Consider the following 25,165-nt stretch of genomic DNA (forward strand, 5'->3'; position numbering starts at 1 on the left):
TTGACAGACCAGAAACGGAGAGTGGGAATAAATGGGTCTTTTTCCGGGTGACAGGCGGTGACTAGTGATGTACCGCAGGGATCAGTGCTTGGGCCCCAGCTATTCACGATATATTTAAATGACTTGGATGAGGAAACCAAATGTATATTTTTCCAAGTTTGCTGATGACACATAACTGGGCAGGCTTGTGAGGAGGACGCAAGGAGGGTTCAGAGCAATTTAGAAAAGTCGTGTGTGTGGGCAAACACATGGCAGATGCAATATAACGTGGATAGAAGTGAAGTTATATGCTTCGGTGTGAAAAACAGAAAGGCAGGGTATTATTTAAATGGTGATATATTGGGAAATGTGGATATATAAAGGGATCTGGGTGTCCTTGTACACCAGTCAATGAAAGTAAACAAGCAGGTGCAGCAAGCAATTAGGAAGGCAAATGGTATGTTGGCCTTCATTGCAAGAGGATTTGTGTTCAGAAGTAGGGATGTCTTACTGCAGTTATACAGGGCCTTGGTGAGACCACACCTGGAGTATTGCATGCAGTTTTGCTCTCCCTACCTAAGAAAGGATATACTTGCCATAGAGGGAGTGCAGCGAAGGTTCACTAAGCTGATACCGGGGATGGCAGGACTGTCGTATGAGGAGAGATTGGTTCGACTGGGCCTGTATTCACTAGAGTTTAGAAGAATGAGAGGGGATCTGATTGAAACGTATAAAGTTCTAAAAGGGCTAGACAGACCAGATGAAGGGAGGATGTTTCTCCTGGCTGGGGAGTCTAGAACCAGGGGCCACTGTCTCAGGATACGGGGCAGGCCACTTAGGACTGAGATGAGGAAACTTTTCTTCACTTAGAGGGTGGTCAACCTGTGGAATTCTCTACCACAGAAGGCTGTGGGGGTCAGGTCACTGAGCATATTCAAGAAAACAATTGATAATTTTTTGGATATTAGAGGCATCAAGGTGTATGGTAAGAAGGTGGGAATATGGTATTGAGATAGAGGATCAGCCATGATCATATTGAATAGCGGAGCAGGCTCGAAGGGCCAAATGGCCTACTCCTGCTCCTAGTTTCCATGGCCTTCCTGCTGGGCTCCTGCCCCGCTCTCTCTGCAATATCGCGCTTGGATAGACGAGGCCTAGGTTGGCCCACCTGCCCTTGACCCACACGAGGCCCTTAAGTGGCCAATTATTAAACACTTAAGGGCTGTTTCCCACCCAGCCTCAATTCTCAGGCTGGTGGGATGAGTTTCAGGGCAGGGGATGGGGGAAGCCCAAAAATAAATCAGGCTAAGGCCTCAGGTGAGAAGGGGCCTGGGGTGGGCTCCTTCATTTAACATCGGGCACCCCTCCCCCCCCGCTTTCCCCCTCCTCCCCACCCCCACCCCCCAACCTCAATACGGTCTGGTTCCTGCATGTCCTCCCTCCCTCATGCTTCCGCCTCCCTGGCCTCTCCTGCAACACCCCCACCCCCCATTTGTCCACTCCCCCATCCAGGCCTCGGCTCCAACATCCCCACCCCCCATCTGTCCACTCCCCTGTCCAGGCCTCACCTACCTTCCCCACCCTGAGACCCTCAAAACCTACCTGGCCCTGGAATCCCAGGATTTAGGTTCCAGGTACTCCTTGCAATCCCAGTGCTGTCCACTGCAGCTCCTGGCGCTGTGGGACTTCCCCCCCCCCCCACCTCCCCAAGGGGCAGTATGTCCTGCCTCCAGCCAGTTAATGCTTGCTGGAGCATTAAATGGCTGGGGGCAGGCAGTGTCAGCGGGGATGTGTTCTCCGCCAACTCTTCGGATGGCGGGAAGGGAAACTCTGCTATCCGAGAAATCCTGGCCATGGAGAGGGCAGTATCTGGACGAGAGGGCCAAACATTAGAATCTTAGGGAATCCAGAGATAAGACTGCATGGGAGGAAAGGAAAACCAATGTTGGAGATGGCCAGGTTTAGACAGATTGGAGTCGAAACAAGAAGGGAAAGGTGTCTGAGGAGGATGGCATGGTCAATTGTATCAAATACTGCAGAGAGGTTCGGGTGAACAAGGAGGGATAACTCATTTCAGTCACAGAGAATGCAATTCATGGATTATGTAATTTGGTGCTGTAGGAAGGAGAGAAGTCAGGCTGGAGGGATCCCGATTAAGTTTTCGAGAGAGTTAGAAAGCACCAACATGTTGGAGATTGCTTAGAAATGCCAGATGGTTTGAAGACTGGTCTTTTACAGGCTTACTGTTAATGAGAGGGTTTGAAATGGAAAGTGCAGGTGTTGATGTAAAGCCTCAGGTGAAGCAATAATATCATCCAATATTAAAAGCTGTTCTTGAGAATTTTGATCAAATTTGTCAATAAAGGTAAAATGCATGGATTTAATGAATTAAAAATAATCAGGTAGACAAAGTTCAGTAGTATATGTAGATATAGAGATGTATAATATATAAAATTGTTATTTGTAATGGAATATTTTTGTGTAGCTTGAATTGTTTATAATTAGTATTTTGTGAAACTGTCAGTAGTTTTGTACATTTATAATATTTACAGTATAATATTTTTGTTATAGTTATGCAATAACGATACTGAAATGCTGTTTATTGGGTGATTTACCTGCCAGTTTGAGTTTCCAGGCTCGAGATGAGAACTGCTGGTACTTGTTCCCCAGTTTCCTTAAGAGTCCTGGTGCTGGATCTGCTCATACCTGACCTCAGTAACCCCTTGTGGTCAGGACCTGCTGTGCTGGTCAGTGGCAGAAGCAGAGGAGAGTCCATATGAGCAGGGGCTGAAAACCAGGTCTACATAAGAGAGGCTTGGATTTCTGAAGCCTGGAGTGTGAGGTGCTGTGTTCTATTAACTGATGAGACCCTGACCATCTAGGAGTTTTCTTCATTGTTTTTTGGTTGACAAGGAGAGCTTTGTGCTTTTTCCTGGTAGAAATGAAAAAGGACAGAGGTTTCCTCATAACTTAGCAAGTTTATGGAGTGAGCGTCTGAGCCATACAGAGTGGGAGAGTTCCAAGTTTGGTGCCTGGTCTGTTAGCTGATCTCCTGGCCCATTTCCTCTTTGTTAAACGGAGTGGGTAACATCTGGGGCGGGGGGGTCGAATCCAATATTAGCTCGAGTTTCTGCTCCTGATTTCTATCCAGTGTACCCTTCTGGCAGGGTGTGTGCATGTGTAGAATAAGGGCAAGATCAGCTGTGGTTTTCTCCCCTACCCCATTCAATTAGGCAATCAGCATACTCTGTTCAGGTTCTTGCTGAATAATGGCTATTTGGAAAAGATATGAGGATCTCTATCAAGCTATGCTCCACCAAGGAGATGTTGCTTTTGAGAGGGCAGAAATGAGAAAAATTGAGGGATGAGGGGCCTAATGTGAGATAAATAGTGGATTGATAGGAAATTATAAATTAGTAAGTTAACTATCAATAAGTTAATTGCTCTGGCATAGAATTTCCTCAGTCAGTTGGAATGCTGTCACTCCCTTCAATAAAATTGCACCTTGAACACATTCCCAATGGAATAAAACCTGTTCAAAGGAGGTGAAGTAATGTAAACTTCTGTGTAGCCTGTTAAGGGTTCAGCCAATCCCCCTCAGCAGCAAACTGGGGGACAAAGAGTTAAGTCAATGTTTGACTTTTTCACTTTACTCTCTTTAATGTCACTGTGTACCAAAGCAATATTGCAATCATACTTGGAGAGAATTATGACTACACAGCCACCATCTGGACCCAATGGGCAGTAGGACTCGACACCAAAGACAGGTGATTCATAACTTCAGACATACAAGCCCTCCTTGAGGAGACTGAAGGCAGGAGGCACAAATTACTGGGTGTAAATGTTGCCAAGTCATCCAAGATTGTTACTACTGTTTGGAAGGGGTGTGGCACTGACTGAGTACCAAGCAGGACAGAAATGGCCTATTTCTTCCTTGGTAAAGTGCAGAGCTGCTCGGAGATGTTGTGTTGTTCAGCCTGTATATTCTTTGGTGACGGGAATGGGTAATAGCTGGGAGCGTTGGATCCAATTCGAATGGTACCTGAATCTCTTTTCCCATTGAACCTGTGTGGTTGCTCCTTCTCTTTCATAATAGCGAAGTGATAATGGGAGAGACATTCCTGTATCTGAGAAGCACAGGCTTCTTCACAAACAGTTCCAAATTACAGGGATCACTCACAATATAAAGTTTCCAGACTCTAATCAAGCAAACTCTTCACTTCCAGCTTGAATGGGTAATCCTGACAGCTGCTGCACCTCGTTTAACTTTGCTCACAAGAGTGCCGTAGCAATGCAAATGCAGGAAACTGTGGTACCACACTGCCTTTCACTGACATTCAAATAAGGCCACTGGCAGGCAAGGGGGGGGGCAACCCACTGCCGAGAGGCTTAACCAGCAAGCAGAAACAGTTTCCGCACATACTTCCTCAAAATCGTGTACAGTTTCTGCATAGAAAGTACACTGAAAATGATCAGGAAATTCAGCCGCCCTGCAACATCTCGTGAACACTAGCAGAAACTCTCAATGCAGCAGAAAGGCACACTCTTATCCTTCAGTATTCACAGAGAAAATCCTCTCTCCCCTCCCCTGCCTTTCTGGTTTGTCACTTTAAAACTTTTATTTTTGTCATTCACAGAACATGTGGAGGGTGGAAATTTTCTGTCCAGGTTGACAATTTGCTGCAGATTGTACTCAGCCAAGTGGGGTGTTACTAGTGCCCATTTGCGTTCTTTTCCAGTTGATATCCAGTAATAAGTGGTTACTAACTGCAGACAACCTTGGGTAAGGTGCAACAGTAAAAATGCTACAAATTTGAGTAATCTAATGTGTTGGGGATACCTTTGCTGTGTTACTGAATCATACAGATGGAGAAGATGGCAGGTTTGATCTCTGGTCTTCATGGCCTGAATTTTTAGCTCGGCGGGACCGAGGTCAGCCAGGGAATGGACCGCTGACCGCGATCACACACTGGCTGGACAATTAACGGCCAGCCAGTGTGAAACATGCCCTGAAATGCTCAGCGCTGTCGGGGTGGGGGCAGGAGGAGGGTTGACGCAGGCGTGGGAGAGCGCTGAGAGAAAGCTCCCTGAGGGCAGAGAGCTGCCTCAGGGAGCTGAGGACCTGAAAAATCAAAAATAAGGGTTTCAGAAGCTGAAAGAAAGCATCCATGCAAGTTATAAATCACCTGAAAATTTAGCTACTGAACCATAACGCTGGACGGACCACGAAAAATTGGAGTCAATTGCTCCGTTAATGGGCTTTAACTGTCTTAATCGTTGGCAGGAGCACTTCCACCGACCGAAATATCGCACGAGCGCAAAACGGCATCGGGACGTTTGCCCAATGTCATCTCACGCGATGTCACGCCGGATCGGGTGGGGGGCGCACCCTCCCGCTGAGCTAGAAAGTCTGCCACATATTTCGGAGGGAGAGACGTCAGCCACAGCTGCTGCTGCCGATTGCTATCTTGTCACGCTTGATTATGTGTGGACATCAGGTAAGGATAAGAAAAGACTCAACTGTGTTCCTCACAACCCACAACTTGTATCCACACTTCTGCATGAAGAAAAAGCCACTTTCGTGAGGTAACTGAAACCTGCCATGCTTGTGGAACCGTAACCTAAACAGGAAATCTGGAAAAAGAGACCTTTATAAATAAATAGATTTTAGTCCCAAGTTTTTTTAAACAAATTTAATGTATTTTTAAGTTACAATTAGGCACCGCCTCTAATTACAAACAATAAATATGCTAAAATGACTAAGTGCCAAGGATGCATGCAAGCGCAGTGCAAACAATTTTGATGGAATTGGAATGTGCTTTTCAGAACTGACTTCCTTTTATAAAAATAACTGGAGAGAAGAACTTAAGGCAAATAGCTTAGGTCGTGCTCCCAGATGTCTACATTAAGCTGGTTAACATTTCAACTTGTCCTGGAAAGGGTTGGCAGTGGGGTGGGAGGGGTGGAGTGAAGACACACCTACCAAGATAAAACTAAGTCTTTATCTATCAAAACAGCAATGCAATCAAAGGTTTAATTTGGATTCTATCTTGGCTTCAGTCCGTGCCGAAATACTTCTGTCCAAAGTGTGTGGGTGCCACTGGATGGACCTCTGTTGCTAAAATTGTGATCTCGGGGAATTCTTCTATAATAGATTTTGCACCTTTTGAAGGGAAAAAAAAAGTTGATGATTTACTGAATTTCGTAGAAGTGGAACAGAAATCTGCTCTGTCCTATTTGTTATAAAGAACACTAAATATATTTGTGCAGCTAACCTCGATATGTCAGTGCTGTGCCTGAAATGTAATGTCTGCAGTGATTCACACGAAGAACCAGCGCAGTATTACCACACAAGTCATCCCAACAATTAAGTCTACACTTCCCCAACGATATACATGATCTATACCTTCAACTGCTGGAAAATGATGCACCTACTGCTCAGGTGAATACCTAAATTGTGTTCCACAAACTTGCTCTGAGTTGGAAGAGTTAGATTCCAGATTGTGGAATGAGGTGGCTCAAATAATGGCTGCTAATGCTGGGGTGAAGGGTCAGGGAAAAACACAAGAGTTTGGATTGAGAGAAATAGAAAATCTAGGAGAGTTCGCTGAGATGCGGAGTGGCAAGTCAAAGGAAGGATTTACACACAAGGACCAAAATTTAAAATTTGAGGCACTGGGAGGCCAGGGCCCAATCTAGGTGAGTGAGGACAGAAGTGATGGGCAACTTTGACTTGGTGTGTGATAGGATGCAGGTAGCAGAGTTTGAGCGAGGAGAAGATGGGAGACCAACCAGAAGGGCATTAAGGTAATCAAGTCTAAGGGTGAGAAAAGATATGAGATCAAAAATCAACTCATGATCAAATTAGGATGCTGAGATTGCAAACTGTCTGGATGGGCCTGAGATGATGGCTGGAGTGGGGGATGGACTAGAAAAGAATGCAATTTGTGGCAGGGACTGAATATGATGCTTTTGGTCTTTGCAGTGCTCAGCAGAAGGAAATGACAGCTCATCAAACCTGGATGGCGAACAAGCAATCTAATGGTACAGAAGCAGTGGAGAAAGGTGGAGCCGGACAAGTGAACATGCGGCATTGACCCCCATATCATGAGATAATGTCACCAAGAAGTATCATATGAATGAGGAAGGGAAGCAAGAATGAATCCTTGGGGGACTGCTGAGGTGACAGTGGGAAAAGGAGCCATTGTCAGAAATGCTGTGGCAACAAGTGGATAGGTAAGACAAGCAAAGGTAGTATCACCAAAGGAGCATTAGAAGAGGATGGTGTGGTTAGGAAAAGGAAAACCCAGCGTGACTGGCCTAAAAGGTAAAGGCCTGTGCTCAATTGGTCCACTTTATAAGAAATTAAAAATTTAGCTAGAGCAATTCTGGAGTCTTCCAGACCTGAAAACTCCATGGGCTCCACATCCACCATTCCATGGACATGGATGCTGCTCCATTTCTGACATCAAGGTGGTCAATTGGTGAATAACTTGACAAATGACACCATCTTCTTTTAAACGTCAGCCCATTTAAGGTTCTGAGGAATGCACTAGGTCTTATGTGGGAACTCCCAAATAATATTCTCTGGGGTGGAGGTTCGGTGTTGCATCACTCAAGCCCTTGCCAGTCCACTCCTGCTTTTGCTCCAGAAAATGAGAGATTGCATTATTTAATTCACAACATGAAATTAAAATTCCAGCTTGGGGCACCTTTGGGCCTACTGTCTTGATCCAGAGCAGATATCAGAGGGAGTGCAGTTGCTTATCTGTCATGCCATTCAATCAAAGAAAAATGAAGGATTAACTGAGGCTGATGTCTCTGTTAACATTCAAAAACTGTGACAGAATGTCTACTGTTGCAGTTGGTGTGGCCTGTACACATGGCACTAAAAGAAATAAATTAACATTCGCTTTCAATTCTTGCAGTGAAGAAACTTCTTTGATTTAAAATAACACTCTAGTGCGCATCGCAGTCTTAACATCTATCATATTATAATAAGTATTCACATGTCTCACTTACCATGTGGAGTTGAGAAAAGACTGAGTAAGATTATATGGTTTGGCTGCACTCCATGCTCAATCAGGACCTTCACAGCTTCAATAACTGTGTTGCCTGTACCTGCAAAGTAGATGGATGACCTGCAATTATCCGGAGTGGTGTGGAATAGACAATTTGAGAATCAGCTAGAATTTTACAATAATCTGATGGCTTTTTATTTGCCGATTTTTTTTCTTCTTAATATAAACTGAATCCAAATTCACTGCCAGGGTGAGATATTCTCTATATTACTAGTCCAGTAAATTAACCACTACATTACCTTGCCTGATTTTTAAAACAGGCTTACTACCATGCAGCTTGCCTCAATACCAGGCTGTCCTTTTGCAAACCAAAAAAGTGATCACTGTATCCTGGATTGCAATCCACACCACCCTTGTCATTGTTTGACATAAGCTGTAGCTTTGTAGAGTATGACTGGTCGTCTCTACAACAGCTGGTGGTTGCCTCTTATTCAGATTCCACTGTTACCCATCACCCTGGCAGAGAAATTGTAAACAGCCCATGCAAATGTTACCTGAGGTTATAGTTCAAAATCACACGCTCCTCTCTGACACCTTTTCAACACACTTACTGGGAAATTTTCAGTGATGGATTAGATCTGAATTTAGCCAGGTTTTTGGGGAGATCAGAATGTCTGATCCAAACTTAAAACGTTTTTGTCAAAACTACTTTTCTCCCCACTCATCATTGGCAACGAGTTACAGCCAGGTGTCAGCCTTGGCTCAGTGGTAGCACTCTGGTCTGAGTCAGTAGGTTCTGAGTTCAAGCACGACTCCAGATACTTGAACACGGATTCTAAAATGGAACTTTGAGTGCACTCGTGCGGATGATTTGTAAGTAAAATGTCCAACTATTCGCCAAAAAGCACTACTTTCTAAATCAGTGTGAAGTTCTATCATTTCAATCAGGAAGCCTGTTTTAATGTCTTTCCATCCCCAGGTTTCTACTGAATGCTACAATGAGACCACATGGTACCTACTCAATATTGGGTACATTAGAAGCACTTTCCTGCGATAGATGTCAGGTGGGAATTTTGCATAGTACACCTTTGCTTTTTGTGTCTCTTCGTCACTTTGTATTAGGATCTTTCCGATGCGTATTGACCGACAACAATCACGCAAACCTTGCTCCATTGCTTCTCCTGGAAGAGGATGAAAAATTATCTGTGTCAGCAATTTCTTCCTTCCATTGTAGCAAAGTGTAACTATTAATTTTGAAAGACAATCAGGTTTTGTTTTGTTAGTTGTGATTGTTAATACACTTTTACCAATAATAATCTGCCAAACTAAAGTGTAAGTAGTATTTGTAAACACTCCATCAATTTGCATTAACATATCCAGCCTTGTAATTGATATATTATTCAGTACTTTATTTTTGTTTTAAAAAAAGACAGTCTCAAGAGTAATTCAAAATGAATTGCTTTATTCACAATTAGAACACAAACACTATGTACAATTTTATATCAAACTGGGTGACTACCACCACAGGAGGTGTTTGGCTGGCTGTGTAAATAATGAAGTAGTTCAGGGAGCCACCTGCACTCCTGGGAGGTGTGAATGTGCTTGTGAGATGTCCTGGCTCTGCCCCGAGCCACATTTCTGTCTATTTCTACACACTCTACTCCAAAATTCTTTGCAGGATGTCCTGACGGAACTATCTACATAGCCTTCCTCCTCTGGACTATTTTCCAGAGAATCTGAATGCAAATAAAATGCACTGTAGGTGGCACAGGATGAGGATATAGCTTTGTGTACAGTGCCCAGAAGAACAGCCGTGACTAAGTCTTTGTATATACTCAAGGGCATCACAGTGGGAATTACAAAAGGTAATGGAGAGGAGCAGGATAAAGAGGTTGGTATTCATATTTGGCATCTTGATCAGGCTGCCATCTTCTCCACATTTCCAGATTACGTTCTGGAACACACAATGATATCTCCACCAGGCTAGCCTAATTAACGCAAGTGAAATCATGTCATGAATGGCAAACAGCTTTAATACTCAACAATGGTGACTTACCACTTCTCATAATACTCACACCACAATTTCCCTTCTCAAACTTCACTCCATCGTACTTATGGCCTGTGTAAAATTAAACATTAATTGGGGTTAGCATAGCATCAGTGGTCTAAGTTCCTTCCCCTCCCCTCCATCATCCCATCCGTAATGCCAAGCATCATTCTCAGGATGCACAGGTAGACGCCACGTTGCTTGACCTCTACTCATTTTCAGCGGGACATGGGAATCAAGTTGTGCCCAAACCATCATTGAAGTGCTTCATTCTCAATTTCTAAATTAAAGTGCAGCAGCTTCCTCTCTACAGGCTGACTCATGAGGACGACTGTTACCTGTCTGGCAGCAGGTCACCCACCCACTCCCTGCAAACAGAACACACAAAGAGGTGGACCAATTCAAGACTGATCTTTCTAAAGCTATCCCTACTCATTACTTTGATAAAATATCTCTCAGCCTTAATGGACGAATCCCCTTCAGCTTGCAGCTATTCCTCAAAGAGAAAGGAATGACCCAAAAATATAAATAAATTCTGGGCCTCCGAAGGGAAGGAGTATTTTGCATTTTAGTACTGTTCCACTGAGTACCTGCCCTTTAAACTCCAAATAAAAACACTCCATTGATCAGGTAAGTATTTGCTCAGTCCCTTGCACAATAGTACATTAATGTGGAGTTCAGTGTGCCCTGACTTGCTGTGTTTATATTGTGCAGCCAGCCCATACTTTGGTTCCCAGGCTGCAACACTAAACAAAAGAACATAACTGCATTGCAGGGTCTGTTCTGCTAACACAGCAGCATCAACAATCTGGCTGTGAATAGAATCAGACCAACATTCAGACATTTCCACAATGTCCACCAGTATTGAGCCTTGACGAGCCAGTAAATAGATTACATTTCCTCTTGATTAACTGGCTTAGTCTCACTTGAAAATAAAAGTGGGTCAGTAAGATTAACCATCTAGCCTCCACAAGAAAAAAATCTCCAAAAAAAGCTACGGTGAACCAACATTCATGGTTTTGTCAAGAAGGCTTTGTCAGTGTTCTGTTATCCTCCCAATTCTCTCCCCACCTCTTTGATTGTGGCAACTCATGCTCATGCCCGCAGCCCTTCTGTGCACTCTCAAAGTTGTTAGTCCTATGTAACCATTCTACGATTCTGTATGAGTCTAAACAGTGAGTGGTGGCAGGCACATTGAGGACCGTTTCAACTAATTCTGTTACTGCCTGCAGGGCAGATGGCAAATGATTGGAATGACGAATGTTTCACCCCTCTCCCTAGTTCAGTAGATGTCCCCAGCTGTCACCTTGGCTGTTGATCACGGACTTCCCTCTTATTTTTAATAAGGTAGCCACAGACAATTTTCAGTATCTCAGCTAAGTGGCCACGTGTAAGCCTTGAGTGCGTGAGTAGGCTGCTTTAATACGGTTTTGGGGGCCTCACAGATCAGCCCAAACCTGCCCTCAGCCAATATTATCGACACAACAAATACACTTCCAGAAAGTGACGCTAAAGAGTGATCAACAGCAGGAACTTTGCATGAATAGAACCTTGTACAGAACCTTGGTTAGGCCACATTTGGAATATTGTGTGCAATTCTGGTCGCCACATTACCAGAAGGATATGGAGGCGTTGGAGAGGGTGCAGAGGAGGTTTACCAGAATGCTGCTTGGTCTGGAGGTTATTAGCTGTGAGGAGAGGTTGGAGAAACTCGGATTGTTCTCACTAGAGTGACGGAGATTGAGGGGCAACTTGATAGAAGTTTACAAAATTATGAGTGGCATGGACAGAGTAGATAGTCAGAAGCTTTTTCCCAGGGTGGAAGAGTCAATTACTAGGGGACATAGATTTAAGGTGAGAGGAGAAAACTTTAGAGGAGATGTGCGGGGCAAGTTTTTTACGCAGAGGGTAGTGAGTGTCTGGAATTCGCTGCCAGAGGAGGTGGTGGAAGCAGGTACGATAGTGGTGTTTAAGAGGCAGCTTGACAAATACATGAATAGGATGGGAATAGAGTGATACGGACCCCGGAGGTGCAAAATGTTTTCGTTGACGGGGAATGTGATCAGCGCAGCCTTGGAGGGCCGAAGGGCCTGTTCCTGTGCTGTACTTTTCTTTGTTCTTTGCTTATGATCTTTCCCTGCCTAACCTGCAAGTAGTGAAGCCAACAGTTCCACCTCAGTTCTTGGCACAGTTGATATCAATTAACTCAGAACAAACTAAGGATTAAATGGAGTCTGTGAGCCTCAGCAACTCACTGAATAAAGGCAATGATTAAGCAAGGGAGCTAATGGGACACTGCTAAATGATTAAATCACCAAAGTATCCTCACTTAATGCCTTTCATCTGCTGATGTTGATTTTGCTACCAGACTCGCTAACTCCCTTAAAGTCATATCCATTCTTAACTTAAACAGAAGTAATTTTTAACCATCAGCAGAAATGTACTGATAAATCAAAAGAAAGTGGAACTGAAGTGTTTGGGAGATCTTTTCCATAGTCTCGATACAAATGTAATGGAAATGATACTGTTCATCACAACGACATCATTGAGTGGCTGACATAGTTTTCACAACAGGCAACATGGCTTCCCCGCACCCCCCCCAAAAAAAGTGCCCAGCAACTCCTTCAAAGCGCTAACTTCTAAATTGTCCAAAGTCAACACCTCAGCAAGGTACCTCACCTGCCACCATCACATACCTGAGAATTCAACCACAATGAATGGAAAATCACAAGTAACGCGCCCGAGGTTTTTTTCGTGTGTGCTAATAATGGGAGAGGTGCCTTGCTGCCAGCTTGAGCTCAGGCAATGTGAAAGTCGCCACAGTGCCAGAGGACCATAGGCTGCTCTCTCATAGGAGAGAGACGACAGATTGTGAGTTTAACCCGAGAGTCACCACACCTCAGGTGAGGGGCGAGGTTGAGGAGGCGGGGCCTTCGTGGATGACCTCAGCTGGTACGGGAATTGTGCCCGCGTTGTTGGCGCCACTCTGCATCACAAACCAGCCATCCAGCAACTGATCAGGAAATGTATCCTGTTGTTCTCTCCATTTTTGGAGCCTGGTGCCTTGCTGCATACAAGGGGAACAATCGAGAGTGGAAAGCTGGCCGTTTTTCACTTCTTAGCTTTAAGTCTCTGAGGCCCTGTATCTACCCACTGTGATCCTTTTGAACAACTGGGGGGTAATTTTGACTTTGAATGATAATGCAAAACGAGCAACATCAGATCAGATGCCTCTTTACATCTCTGCCGACCACTTATGGGAAGAAAATCAGGTGAGATGTATACCAGGCAGCTGATTCAATATCACACGTTATACACTATCGCCATCAAAATTACCCCTTGGATTTCCAAGAAGATAATAGAACCATAGAACCGTACAAAAGTTACAGCACAGAAGGAGGCCATTCGGCCTATCTTGTCCATGCCAGCCCAAGGACACCCAGGTGTCCTTTCTGTCCTGTACATATGTATCACAATGATTGCGATGCCCTTCAAGCTGTTTGGTCATCAGCTTGAAGGATCAGGCAAAGTGGTGAACCTCACACACAAATGGAGGGCCGCCTAATTCCTGACAGTTACTTCACCCATCTTAGTTTAAAAAATAAATTATTAATAAAAAAGGCAAAAAAAAAAATCTGCAGCTTTCAAAATGGCATCTACATAAAAAAAATCTAGTACTTCTTTCATATCACAGGTAGAGATAGTGAAACAACCCAAGTACTGTAGCAGCTCTGTTCCATGCACTTTGCTTATAGCTAACCTGTAGGGGTTGTGACTGTACATTCAGTGTATGGCAGCTGGTTCAGTCCTTCTTCGACAACCAGTCTGATCTGTAACATAATATTCCCAGATGAAGGAATGACTTTGTCCTGTACATATGTATCACAAATTTAGAAAATGTTACCTTCTCACTGGGCAATAAATAAAAGTTAAGCAACATCATCCATTTCTTCTCCAAAAGGGAACTGTGTCAAACGCAAGTATAGCTCTTATTTTTATTTTGAAAGGGCAGTTACCATTTGAAGTATTATAACATCATTCTCATAAGCCCCACCACACTCCTCCTTCTCCCCTCCTACTCACCTTCCCTTCCTTAGGAGAACCCTGACCAAGGAGTTTTGATGGTCCAACAAATTGAGAACATAAATAATGACAAGGTTTACTTTGCTACTCACCAAGCGATCAGCACAAAATACGAAGTCTCCTCTGCTCGTTGTTCTGGGGGGTGAAAGGAAACAAAAAAAACAGGCTATTTAGTTACGGACAAAATTTCAGGTATTTGAGCTCATCAAAGTGAACGCTATTAGGGCAAGGTAATGGAACACTTTCCCCATTTTGGCTGTCAGTGTCAGAGTTAAGTATCCCCAGTACAGCATGATCGACTATAGAGTGAAGCACCTTCCACTCTGCCCCAACAATATTCCTTAGCTCCAACCTCAGAGTTCCCTATTAGACCATAAGACATAGAAGCAGAAATTAGGCCAATCGGCCCATTGAGTCTGCTCCACCATTCAATCATGGCTGATAAGTTTCTCAACCCCATTCTCCCGCCTTCTCCCCGTAACCTTTGATCCCCTTACCAATGAAGAACCTATCTATCTCAGTCTTAAATACACTCAATGACCTGGCCTCCACAGCTTTCTGTGTCAATGAATTCCATAGATTCACCACTCTCTGGCTAAAGAAGTTTCTCCTCATCTCTGTTCCAAAAGGTCTTCCCTTTACTCTGAGGCTGTTCCCTCGGGTCCTAGTCTCTCCTACTAATGGAAACATCTTCCCCACGTCCACTCTATCCAGGCCTTTCAGTATTCTGTAAGTTTCAATCAGATGCCCCCTCATCCTTCTAAACTCCATCAAGTATAGACCCAGAGTCCTCAAACGTTCCTCATATGTTAAGCCTTTCATTCCTGGGATCATTCTCATGAACCTCCTCTGGACCCTCTCCAGGGCCAGCACATCCTTCCTGAGATACGGGGCCCAAAATTGCTCACAATATTCTAAATGTGGTCTGACCAGAGCCTTATAAAGCCTCAGCAGCATGTCCCTGCTTTTATATTCTAGTCCTCTCGAAATAAATGCCAACATTGCATTTGCCTTCCTAACTACCGACTCAACCTGCAAGTTAACCATAAGAGAATCATGGACTAGGACTCCCAAGTCCCTTTGCACTCCAGATTTCTGAATTCTCTCCCCATTTGGAAAATAGTCCATGCCTCTATTCTTCCTGCCAAAGTGCATGACCTCACACTTCCCCACGTTGTATTCCATCTGCCACTTCTTTGCCCATTCTCCTAACCTTTCCAAATCCTTCTGCAGCCTCCCCACCTCCTCAATACTACCTGTCCCTCCACCTATCTTTGTATCATCTGCAAACTTAGCCAGGATGCCCTCAGTTCATTCATCTAGATCATTAATGTATAAAGTGAAAAGTTGTGGTCCCAACACTGACCCCTGCGGAACTCCACTAGTCACCGGCCGCCATCCTGAGAAGGACCCCCTTATCCCCACTCTCTGCCTCCTGCCAGACAGCCAATCTTCTATCCATGCTAGTACCTTGTCTCTAACACGATGGGCTCTTATCTTACTGAGCAGCCTCCTGTGCGGCACCTTGTCAAAAGCCTTCTGGAAGTCCAAGTAGATAACATCCATTGGCTCTCCTTTGTCTAACCTACTCGTTACCTCCTCAAAGAATTCTAACAGATTTGTCAGGCATGACCTCCCCTTGATGAAACCATGCTGACTTTGCCCTATTTTACCATGCACTTCCAAGTATTCTGAAATCTCATCCTTAATAACGGACTCTAAAATCTTACCAACGACCGAGGTCAGGCTAATCGGCCTGTAATTTCCCGTCTTTTGCCTCACTCCCTTCTTAAACAGGGGGGTTACATTAGCCATTTTCCAGTCCTCTGGGACCCTCCCTGACTCCAGTGATTCCTGAAAGATCACCACTATCTCTTCAGCTATCTCCTTCAGAACTCTGGGATGTAATCCATCTGGTCCAGGTGATTTATCCACCTTCAGACCTTTCAGTTTTCCTAGCACCTTCTCCTTGGTAATGGCCACCATACTCACCTCTGCCCCCCGACTCTCTTGAACTTTGGGGATGTCACTCGTGTCTTCCACTGTGAAGACTGACGCAAAGTACCTATTCAGTTCCTCTGCCATTTCTTTGTTCCCCACTACTACTCCTCCAGCGTCATTTTCCAGCGGCCCAATGTCCACTTTTGCCTCTCTCTTACCCTTTATATATCTGAAAAAACTCTTGCAATCTTCTTTTATATTACTGGCTAGTTTACCCTCATATTTAATCTTCTCCCTCCTTATTTCTTTTTTAGTTGTCCTCTGTTGGTCTTTGTAGGCTTCCCAAACCCCTGGTTTCCCACTGCTCTTCGCCGCACGAATGTGAATGCTTCCATTTCTCACAGCAACTACTCTATGGCTTTTCTGATGTAAGACTAACAGCTAGTTCCAAATTTGGGAGAGTTTTGGACTGTGCATTCATGCCACTCAGGAAGTGAGTTAACAGACACATATTTCAGCTTATTAGTCTGGTCTGATTTGAATCCTAGTAATAGTTTTCGTTAAGTGAATTTTTGCTCCTCTTTATGTCTTCTGGGTCATGCGCCATTCCTGGTTGAGTGTGCGCGCAAGTAACCTGAGATACCTGCCCAACATGCACTACTGCCCGCAACTGTGAAATTCCCAACCTAATTCTCTCCGCCTCTCTATCCTTCTTTAAGACGCTCCTTAAAATCCCCTGCTCTTCTAAAGCCAAGGGATCCAAGATGGCAGCCAAGACTCGATTTACCATCTCATCTGAAAGATGGCATTTCTGATACTGCAGCACACTCACACTACTGTACTTATGTGTCGGCCTCGATTATGTGCTCAGGTCTCTAGAGCGGGACTTGAATCCATGACTTCTGGCTCAGAGGCTAAGACGCTATTACAGATACAAGGCTGGCACCTTAAAATGAAGCATCTGGTCTCTGCTCTGCACCACCTACCTGATGGCACAGCCAAAATTGGAACAGTGTCATAGTGACTAAAAACTCACTGGCTGGGATTCTTTCCGGTGGGGAAGCCCAGTGGAATCAATTGCCTTTCAGGCACTTAAATGGCCACCATTGTGCCTTCTCTGTAAGTGAGGTCCTTGGTGGCGTATATCCCACCTGCTGGGAGCTACCAGCCAGTCACAGGCCAACAGCTACTCTTGCCGCCAAGCGGCAGCAGCTGGAGGCAGTGCACCCACCAGAGGCCTAAGATCATCATGACCAAAGGTGAGTGAAGATGGGATGCAGATTGTAGGAGGGGGTCACAGGAGGGTGGGAGACGGAGGGGGGTTGGACACAGGGGCAGGGGGCAGTTTTCAGCAGCCACCCACCCACATGTGCCTGATGCCAGGTCTCTCAATCAGGCACAGATGCCAAGTAGTGAGGAATGGGGAGGCAGCAGGCAAACCCCAGGGTGCCATGTAGCCTCCATTTAATCCCTCAGCCACCGCTAAATTGTGGTGAGCTCAGGGATAATTGGTTTCAACTGGCACATTAATGAGCCTAATTGATATCATACAAACATACGAATTAGGAAATATAGGCTATTCGGCCCCTTGAGCCTGTTCAGCCATTTGATAAAATCATGGCTAATCTGATTGTGGCCTCTACTTTCCTAACCCCGCTACCCTTTTACTCTTTTGTCAGTCAGGAATCTACTTAACTCAGTCTTAAAAATATTCAATGACCATGCCTCCACTGCACTCTGGGGAAGAGAACTTCACAGACTAACAATCCTCAGAGAGAAAAAAAGACCTCATCTCCGTCTTAAATGGGAAACCTTTTATTTTTAATCTGTGTCCCCAGGACCGAGTCTCTCCCACAAGGGGAAACATCCTTTCAGCATCCACCCTGTCAAGTCCCCTCAGGATCGTATACGTTTCAATAAGATCACCTCATTCTTCTAAACTCTAATGGATACAGGCCCAGCCTGTCCAACCTTTCCTCCCTTCCCTAGAACTTTCTTCCCCAGAGAGCAGTGGAGGCAGGGTCATTGAATATTTTTAAGGCTGAGTTAGAATAGATTATTGACTGATAAGAGAGTCAAAGAGTGGACGGGAAAGAAGACAACCCCTTCATCCCAGAAATCAGTCAAGTAAACCTTCTTTGCACTGCTTCTAATGCAATTATATTCCTTCTTAAATAAGGAGACCAAAACTACACAGTACTCCAGATGTTGTCTCACTAATAACTGTAGCAAAACATTCCTACTTTTATATTCCATTCCCCTTGCAATAAATGACCACATTCCATTTGCCTTCCTAATCAATTGCTGTACTTGAATACTAACTTTTGGTGATATCCTGCTGCCGCCACCAGTCGGGAATCCACATCAGCCCCTCCTGCTCTCCGACTTAATCGGGAGAGGTTTTGCTGCTGCCGGGTGACTGGTACAGGGTCGCTCCCACGATTAAGTGGGCCCGGTCACCATGTTTCCTGCTGCGATGGGCTGCAGCGAATGCGATCCACTGTTTACCTTTAGTAAAAATTCCCAAATCCAAGGTAAGAATTTTGGAACTAAAGGTTGTTACTATGGTAAAGATGTGCACTGTCTTCATCAGGGCTGCATTGTCAGGTAATTTACTTACATTCTGGGGTAACTCTGGTCAAATATTTGGTGTGCAGGTGGAGTTTTTGTACCTTACTAAGACCTTTGTATAAACCACAGCTGTGATAAAAAATGTTAAACCTTTATACCCTCTACACCTTGATCTGAAGAACATTCCTTCCTGATTTAAAACAAATGTTCAGACAGTTGGATCTGGTCTGACTATTTGATTTAATGGTTTTGATTTGCAAGTTAGATTTTTTAGTTATTGCTAGATAAAATTGTGTAAGATTTTTAAAAACGCAACTCAGCAATTACTAGGCTTATTTGGCATATTTGTACCCATTCACTGTGGGGGAAAAATTGACCTCAATGTCCTGTAATGTTGTGCCAATATACTCATTGTGTAAAACATCTAAATTATCATTCAATTTTCTTCCACCACCACCGACATCAATGTCAGGCTTGTAACCACCAGCACTCAAATCCAGTGTTATATTGAACAAACATTCTCTTTCCTTTCCAGATACAACCCAAATTTGGAAGAAGGGTCCTAACTTTATTGCACCAATGTGTTTTTCACACTTCAAATGTGTGTAAGTTTTTATATTTTACACAACCACCATTACACTTTACTGTAAATGTTTACAAGATGCAATTACTTATATATATATATATATATAATAGGCCTGGTGGTTATTAATAAATGCTGCATTTATAATGGTCTTAGTGATTCTATACTCTACCAATCTAGTACAGTAATGGGGGTTGGGGCAGAAAGTAAAACTGGCTGAGTTTACTGTACGTTGGCTCTGAGTACTTATACTCCGGAACAACATATTGAAATGTTAAAAGGAAAAAAATTGCAAATGCTAGGAATTTGACATAAAAATAGAAAATGCTGGAAATACTTAGAAAACCTGACAATTATTTGTAAAGAGAAATATTAACTATTGACTTTTTGTATGTGTACCATTCCTCAGAACTCATTTTCCGATGAAGGATACACAACCAAAACCTCAGTTACCTGTCTCTTCTCTTGACAGATGCTGGCTGCTCTATGTATAAGAATATCCCAGTTAATAAGTTGTTACAGATATTCAATGAATTCACCATCCACATGACTGCCAATTTCAGAAATTGTTAGCATGGAACTTGTGATGTTCCTGATCAGCCCATGACCATGGTTCCCGTAATATTACTGTTTTAATTTCCAATTAAATATTGGGAAGACTGATTGTTTTCAATCACTACTACGAACTCCATTCCCTAGCCACTGACTCCATCCCCCTCTCTGGCCATTGTCTAAGGCTGAACTAGACTGTTCGCAAGCTTGCCATTCTATTTGACCCGGAGTTGAGCTTCTAATGCCATATCCTTGCCATCACTAAGACTGCCTATTTCCACGTCTGTAACATTATCTCTCTTTGCACCTGCCTCAGCTTGTGAGCTGCTGAAAACCTCATACATGCCTTCATAACCTCCAGACTCGACTATTTCAGTGCTGTCCTGGTCAGCCTTCCATGTTCCACCCTCCATAAACTTGAGTTCATCCATATCCTAACTCGCAACAAGTCCTTCACCTATCACCCCTGTCCTCCTGGTCCAGGAAAGTCTATTTTAAAATTCTCATCTTCATGTTTACTGTGACTACACTTGAAAAAGTACTTCATTGGTTATAAAGTGCCTTGAGACATCCAGTAGGCGTGAAAAGCGTAATATAAATGCAAGTGATTTTTTAAAAAATCCCTCTTTGACCTCACCCTTCCCTGTCTCTGTCACCTCCTTCAACCCTACAGCTCTCCGAGCTTTGTGTAATCTGGCCTATGTGGATCCCTAATTTTCATCGCTCCGCCACTGGCAGCTGTGCTTTCAGCTGTCTAGGCCCTAAGCTCTGGAATCCCCTCCCTCAAGTTCTCTGTCCCTCTATCTCTCGCTCTCTCTCTCTCCTACTTTAGGTCATTTGTTTAAGCCTACCTCTTTGATTAACCTTTTAGTCACCTCTCCTATTGTCTGTTTATGTGCCTGGGTGCTAAATTTGCCTGATTATGCTCCTGAAGTGCCTTGGAACGTTTTAATACCTTATAGGCTCTATATAAATACAAATCATTGTTATTTGTAACCATTTCAATAACTTAACTGTGCAAATTAGGATTGAAAATTAGATCAAAGAACTAGCATTTATATAGTGCTAGATTACACCTTCAGAACATCTTGGGCCACTTCTTGTCAATAGACTACTTTTGCTGTGCAGTCATTTATAATATAGAAAAATAAAAGAATTGTGTATGATAATTTGCACTGTGGGACTTTTCAATTGTTGATAACGGAAATACTAAAACTGCATATCCTGCCACTGGAAATCACCACTGAACTATTTTTATTTCTGCTCATCTGCCACAGTAAGAGTCAAATGTGATAATCAGCTATCTTGCGTCTCCCTCAAGTGCCACTGTCTTTCTTGCCATCACATTCTTTCTGAAATGGGAATGCTGGTACCTGCATCTACCTTCTCCCCTCCCCAATTTCACTCACATACACAAAACGCTTGACGACGACAACAACAGGTCATCATTTACCTTTCATAAACAGATACGAGGTAGGGCATCTCATTGTGTATATTTCCAATGGGTAAAACCCATGTTCATAATTGCAATCAAAGTGATTATTGACAGCCATTTACATCAAAAAGAAAAAGGATTAGGAGGGAAATAACCCAAATATTTTTTATTCCAACAAATATTAATTTTCTAGAAATCCTTAATGGCATTCTAAAATATCATTTTCCTTCAGTCTGAACCATCCATTATAAAAATGAGCATTTACCATTAAAAAAATTGCATGACTTCAAACTCAACACATGTAATTTCAACACCACAAAATTGTTCCAATAGAATGCCAGTAATTGGGGCTAGTGAGACTGGGGGCAGGTTCAGGCAAGAATAACAATGACAACTACAACTTGCATTTATGGCTTCTTTAATGTAGATAAACATCCCAAAACATTCCACACAAGCGTAAGGAAAAAGGAACTGCGACCCTTTGCACTTTGTACTGATGCTGCAATTATAGTGTAGATGCAGCCTGCATTTAGTGCAAGAACGGGCACTCCTGATAACTTAGGTATAATAAAGTCAACATGTGACTGGATCATGCTGACCAGGAGGTCCCAAGTTGGATTCCTGACCTGCATTAAGTTAGCCATCTCAGCCAGGACCAGAATGGCTGTCGGGTTGGGGGGGGGATGTGCCACATGGTTCCTGCTCTTCTTTGCTATCCAATGGCCCGTGCCAGGACTGTACTTGTAAGGAGCTCCAGTGAGAAGAGGATGGAGCTCAGCTGTGCTACCACCACCCCTGCACCCCTCTCTCCCCTTCCACCCACTTTACTACAATAGCCTGCAATGGCTCAATGCCTAGGCTTGCAAGTGAAGAATGCCTGCCTCGGTGAGATATTGAAGGGTTCTCAATGCCCACTCAACCACCTTCAGCAGAGGGCAGAAAATTGGCAAAGAAAAAGAGAGGGGTGCACAAAAATAATGACATTCCTCAACCAAATGATTCATTTGAGAAATGTGCATAATTATGCATTAACTATTACTCGATTCAGATAAAACATTGGGCTGAAAGCAGGGTTCAACTTTTAAACCGAAATGTACCCTAGCTTCAGATAAGCAAAAAAAAACCTTAAGTGACTTTCATTTATATTTCGTTTTAAAACCAGTGATCTGCACCAAAGTTTATTACTGTAGGACATCATTTATCCAAAGTGTTTGGAAAACAGTTCTACCCAAATAAGTCTACGAGCCTCCAATATTGTACTGAGTTCAACAGAAAGACTGACCATCAGATTGGACAGGACACACTAGGAGCTCCAGCCACAGCCGGTCAATCGGAACAAGATAAAACAAAAGAAAAAAAAATGCAAATGCCGCAATTAAAATGGAAAAGTCCTGGAAAGAGCAAGCAAGGTCTGTTAAAGCTTCGGGAAGAAGGGATTTTCCAGCAGCCACAGAGCTGTGTGTATTTATATATATAATATCTAGGATAATAACATCCCCAGGGCTATTCCAGGCTCTGGCAACAATGGAATGATTGTGGGTTCCCACGCCAGTGCGCTGGATTAAGCGTTTGTCAGTGGCGGGGGGGGGTTTAATCTCCGGCTGCTCCGCCGGCGATGCATGAAAACCTGCGGCAAAAGTGACTCATGTTCCTCCCTCGTGTGTCTGTCCCCATTGAGAGGAGGCCTGAAGCTCCAGGCTCCTGCACACACACACACACACACACAGACAGACAGACACAGACAGGAGAAAAGGCCAGTCTCAGCAGCGGCGTTGCTGCGCTCTTGCCTCCTCCGCCACTTACTTGTCCCTGATGATGGTCTGCAGCTCTCGGATCTGGTCGTTCATGGGCAGCAGCTTGAGCTGGGGGGCGACGGGCTCGGGCTCCACGCCGCCCGCGAACCTCACTTGCTTGGGCAGCGAGTGGTTTTGCTCGGAGTTGCTGAGTTGCCGCTGGGCGTTCTGGCAAGGCATGATGCTGGCAACGGGGAAATCAGTTTCCATAGACAGGGACCACCCGACCCTCAGCTCACCCCACCTCCCCCCTGGGACACTGAGGGGTTTACGGTAATTCCCGGGACCGGTCGGATCAAACACGAGAAAAGACACAGGCGGAGGAGAGAGAAAATTCATCCACGTCCCCTCCTGCCTCTTATTTCCGGGCTCCACCTGCTGGCTGGCCTCCGCTGATATAGTCAGATCCGTGACTCACTCACTTGCAGCGTCACCGTAAACCGAGGACGTTTCCTGCTTTTATCTGGAGTTTTTGTTTAAATGGCAAAGTGCAAACAACATGTTTTGATTATTCTTGCTGTCACTTTTTTTCTTCTTTCAGCCTGAGCAGCAAAGCCTCCAAAAAGAAACACCAAAAAAAAACTTGCAGCTACTGATTTATGACTGATTTAGTCATTAGCATACCCCTGAATATTGTTGCTGCACTGAAATCTTCATACAATGATTGTATTGTGTGCATTGAATTAATAAACGTAATTATTATATCCACGTTCAAAGATTAATATTAATTCTGTGTACAATTGCTTACCGCAAAATAGAATTCAGAAAGTGAGCTTGAAGGGCTTTGCCAAAACAGTTTGTATAATTTCCTGATGTCTAAAACTTGTCATGACATTTATCTCCATTTCCAACTTCCTCAATGAACATATTTTCAAATTGCAGTCTCAATGAGCAGGGAGGAGGTCTTGTGTGACACTGGGAAGCGTCCCTGCCTCTGAGCCAGAAGCTCCGGGTTAAAGTCCCAACCCAGGACTTGATGGCCAAGAAAGATATGTTCACACCGCAAGTAAACAGGTTGATTATTAGCTTGTAAATCCTTTCAACGTATGCCAATGGTAGGCATAAGAACAGGAGAGATTCCTGGTCAGCCATGTGATGGAAAGAAATTGGTTCTTGGTTTCTACCATCACTATCCATTGTGCCAGGCTACAACATGCATGTAAAAGTTTATGTTGCCACAGCAACTTGGACTCGGTTGGGGGAGGTTGGTTGGCTCAGTTGGCTGGATGGCCAGTGTGAATCAGATTGGTGCCAACAGCATGGAGTTTGATCCCTGTTCCAGCTGGGGTGGATTCAGGCCCTGTCTCCTTGCCCTAGCTGTGGTGGAGATTGTGGTGCTGTGGGTCAAACCTGCCTTCAGACAGAGAACTGAAGAAGAATAAGCAGAGGCACAGGCCTATCACTAATGCTGCTTCTATGACTGCCACTAGAAAGTTGTGTGAAGGCTCCCCTTACACTCTGGCATACATAATTGATCGAGGTTGACACTTCAGTGCATCATTATGGGAGGGGCTGTGTGGTAAAGTGGAGTACCATGTACCTTTAAGAGAATTCAAGTGGGCTAACCATGTGATAGTACTGACCAATCACTGTACAGTGAAGGTTACTGGTTAACCAAATCTAGAGCTGGAGGTGATTGTGGGAGCACACAAGGATTTAGTGCTCTGCCTTCTGTTGCAATAAACAATCACTCATTGTTCTTATGTCGGTCTGTTCATTATGGATAGCGAGCATCAGCTAACAAGTGTATGTGAAGGCATGCAATTTGAGTTTACTTGACTCGTGAACTCATAGACTTAAGACATAAAACTGGCGACGAGGATTAAAATAGCAAAATTAAAAGATCCCTGAGTGAGAATCCACAAGACGGGTGAGCAAAACATTAGAAAGAGAATCTGTACTTGAGTTATAAAATAGACGGTAATCAGAGCAGGAAGCAGTGCTGCAGTTTTTAATTTGGAAAGAAGAGAAAAGAAAAAGAACCCTGCAGAATCGTGATCACAGGGATCCCACCAAAACTCAAAAAGAGTGTGAAACATAGAACAAAAAAACCAACAGCTGCAGAGACGGAATTGAGAAAAAATGGTGACTGCTCTTAAAGTGGCAATGCATTTAAAGAGGTAGATGCAAGGAAAATGGCTATGGACAGAAAATTATAAG

At 43.9% G+C, this 25,165-nt stretch overlaps 1 protein-coding gene across 2 annotated transcripts; it reads right to left on the reverse strand.

Annotated features, from left to right (window-relative positions):
- Positions 1-5,445: 5,445 nt before the first annotated feature.
- uprt (uracil phosphoribosyltransferase (FUR1) homolog (S. cerevisiae)) lies at positions 5,446-23,399 on the reverse strand. Of its 2 annotated transcripts, none has more exons than XM_078547561.1 (7): positions 23,016-23,399; positions 14,223-14,265; positions 13,808-13,877; positions 10,057-10,119; positions 9,020-9,181; positions 8,002-8,100; positions 5,446-5,600 (listed from the first exon to the last, which is right to left on the reverse strand). In XM_078547561.1, the coding sequence occupies exons 1-7, from the start codon at positions 23,342-23,344 to the stop codon at positions 5,509-5,511; spliced, it is 858 nt and encodes a 285-aa protein (XP_078403687.1). In that variant the 5' UTR covers positions 23,345-23,399; the 3' UTR covers positions 5,446-5,508. The 2 variants fall into 2 exon arrangements, with proteins under 2 accessions (XP_078403687.1, XP_078403686.1); XM_078547560.1 differs by lacking the exon at positions 5,446-5,600 and adding an exon at positions 5,660-6,142.
- Between the last annotated feature and the right edge of the window lie 1,766 nt (positions 23,400-25,165).

Source organism: Cetorhinus maximus, chromosome 8 (genome assembly GCF_964194155.1).
Source record: "Cetorhinus maximus chromosome 8, sCetMax3.hap1.1, whole genome shotgun sequence".
Classification (NCBI taxonomy): Eukaryota; Metazoa; Chordata; class Chondrichthyes; order Lamniformes; family Cetorhinidae; genus Cetorhinus; species Cetorhinus maximus.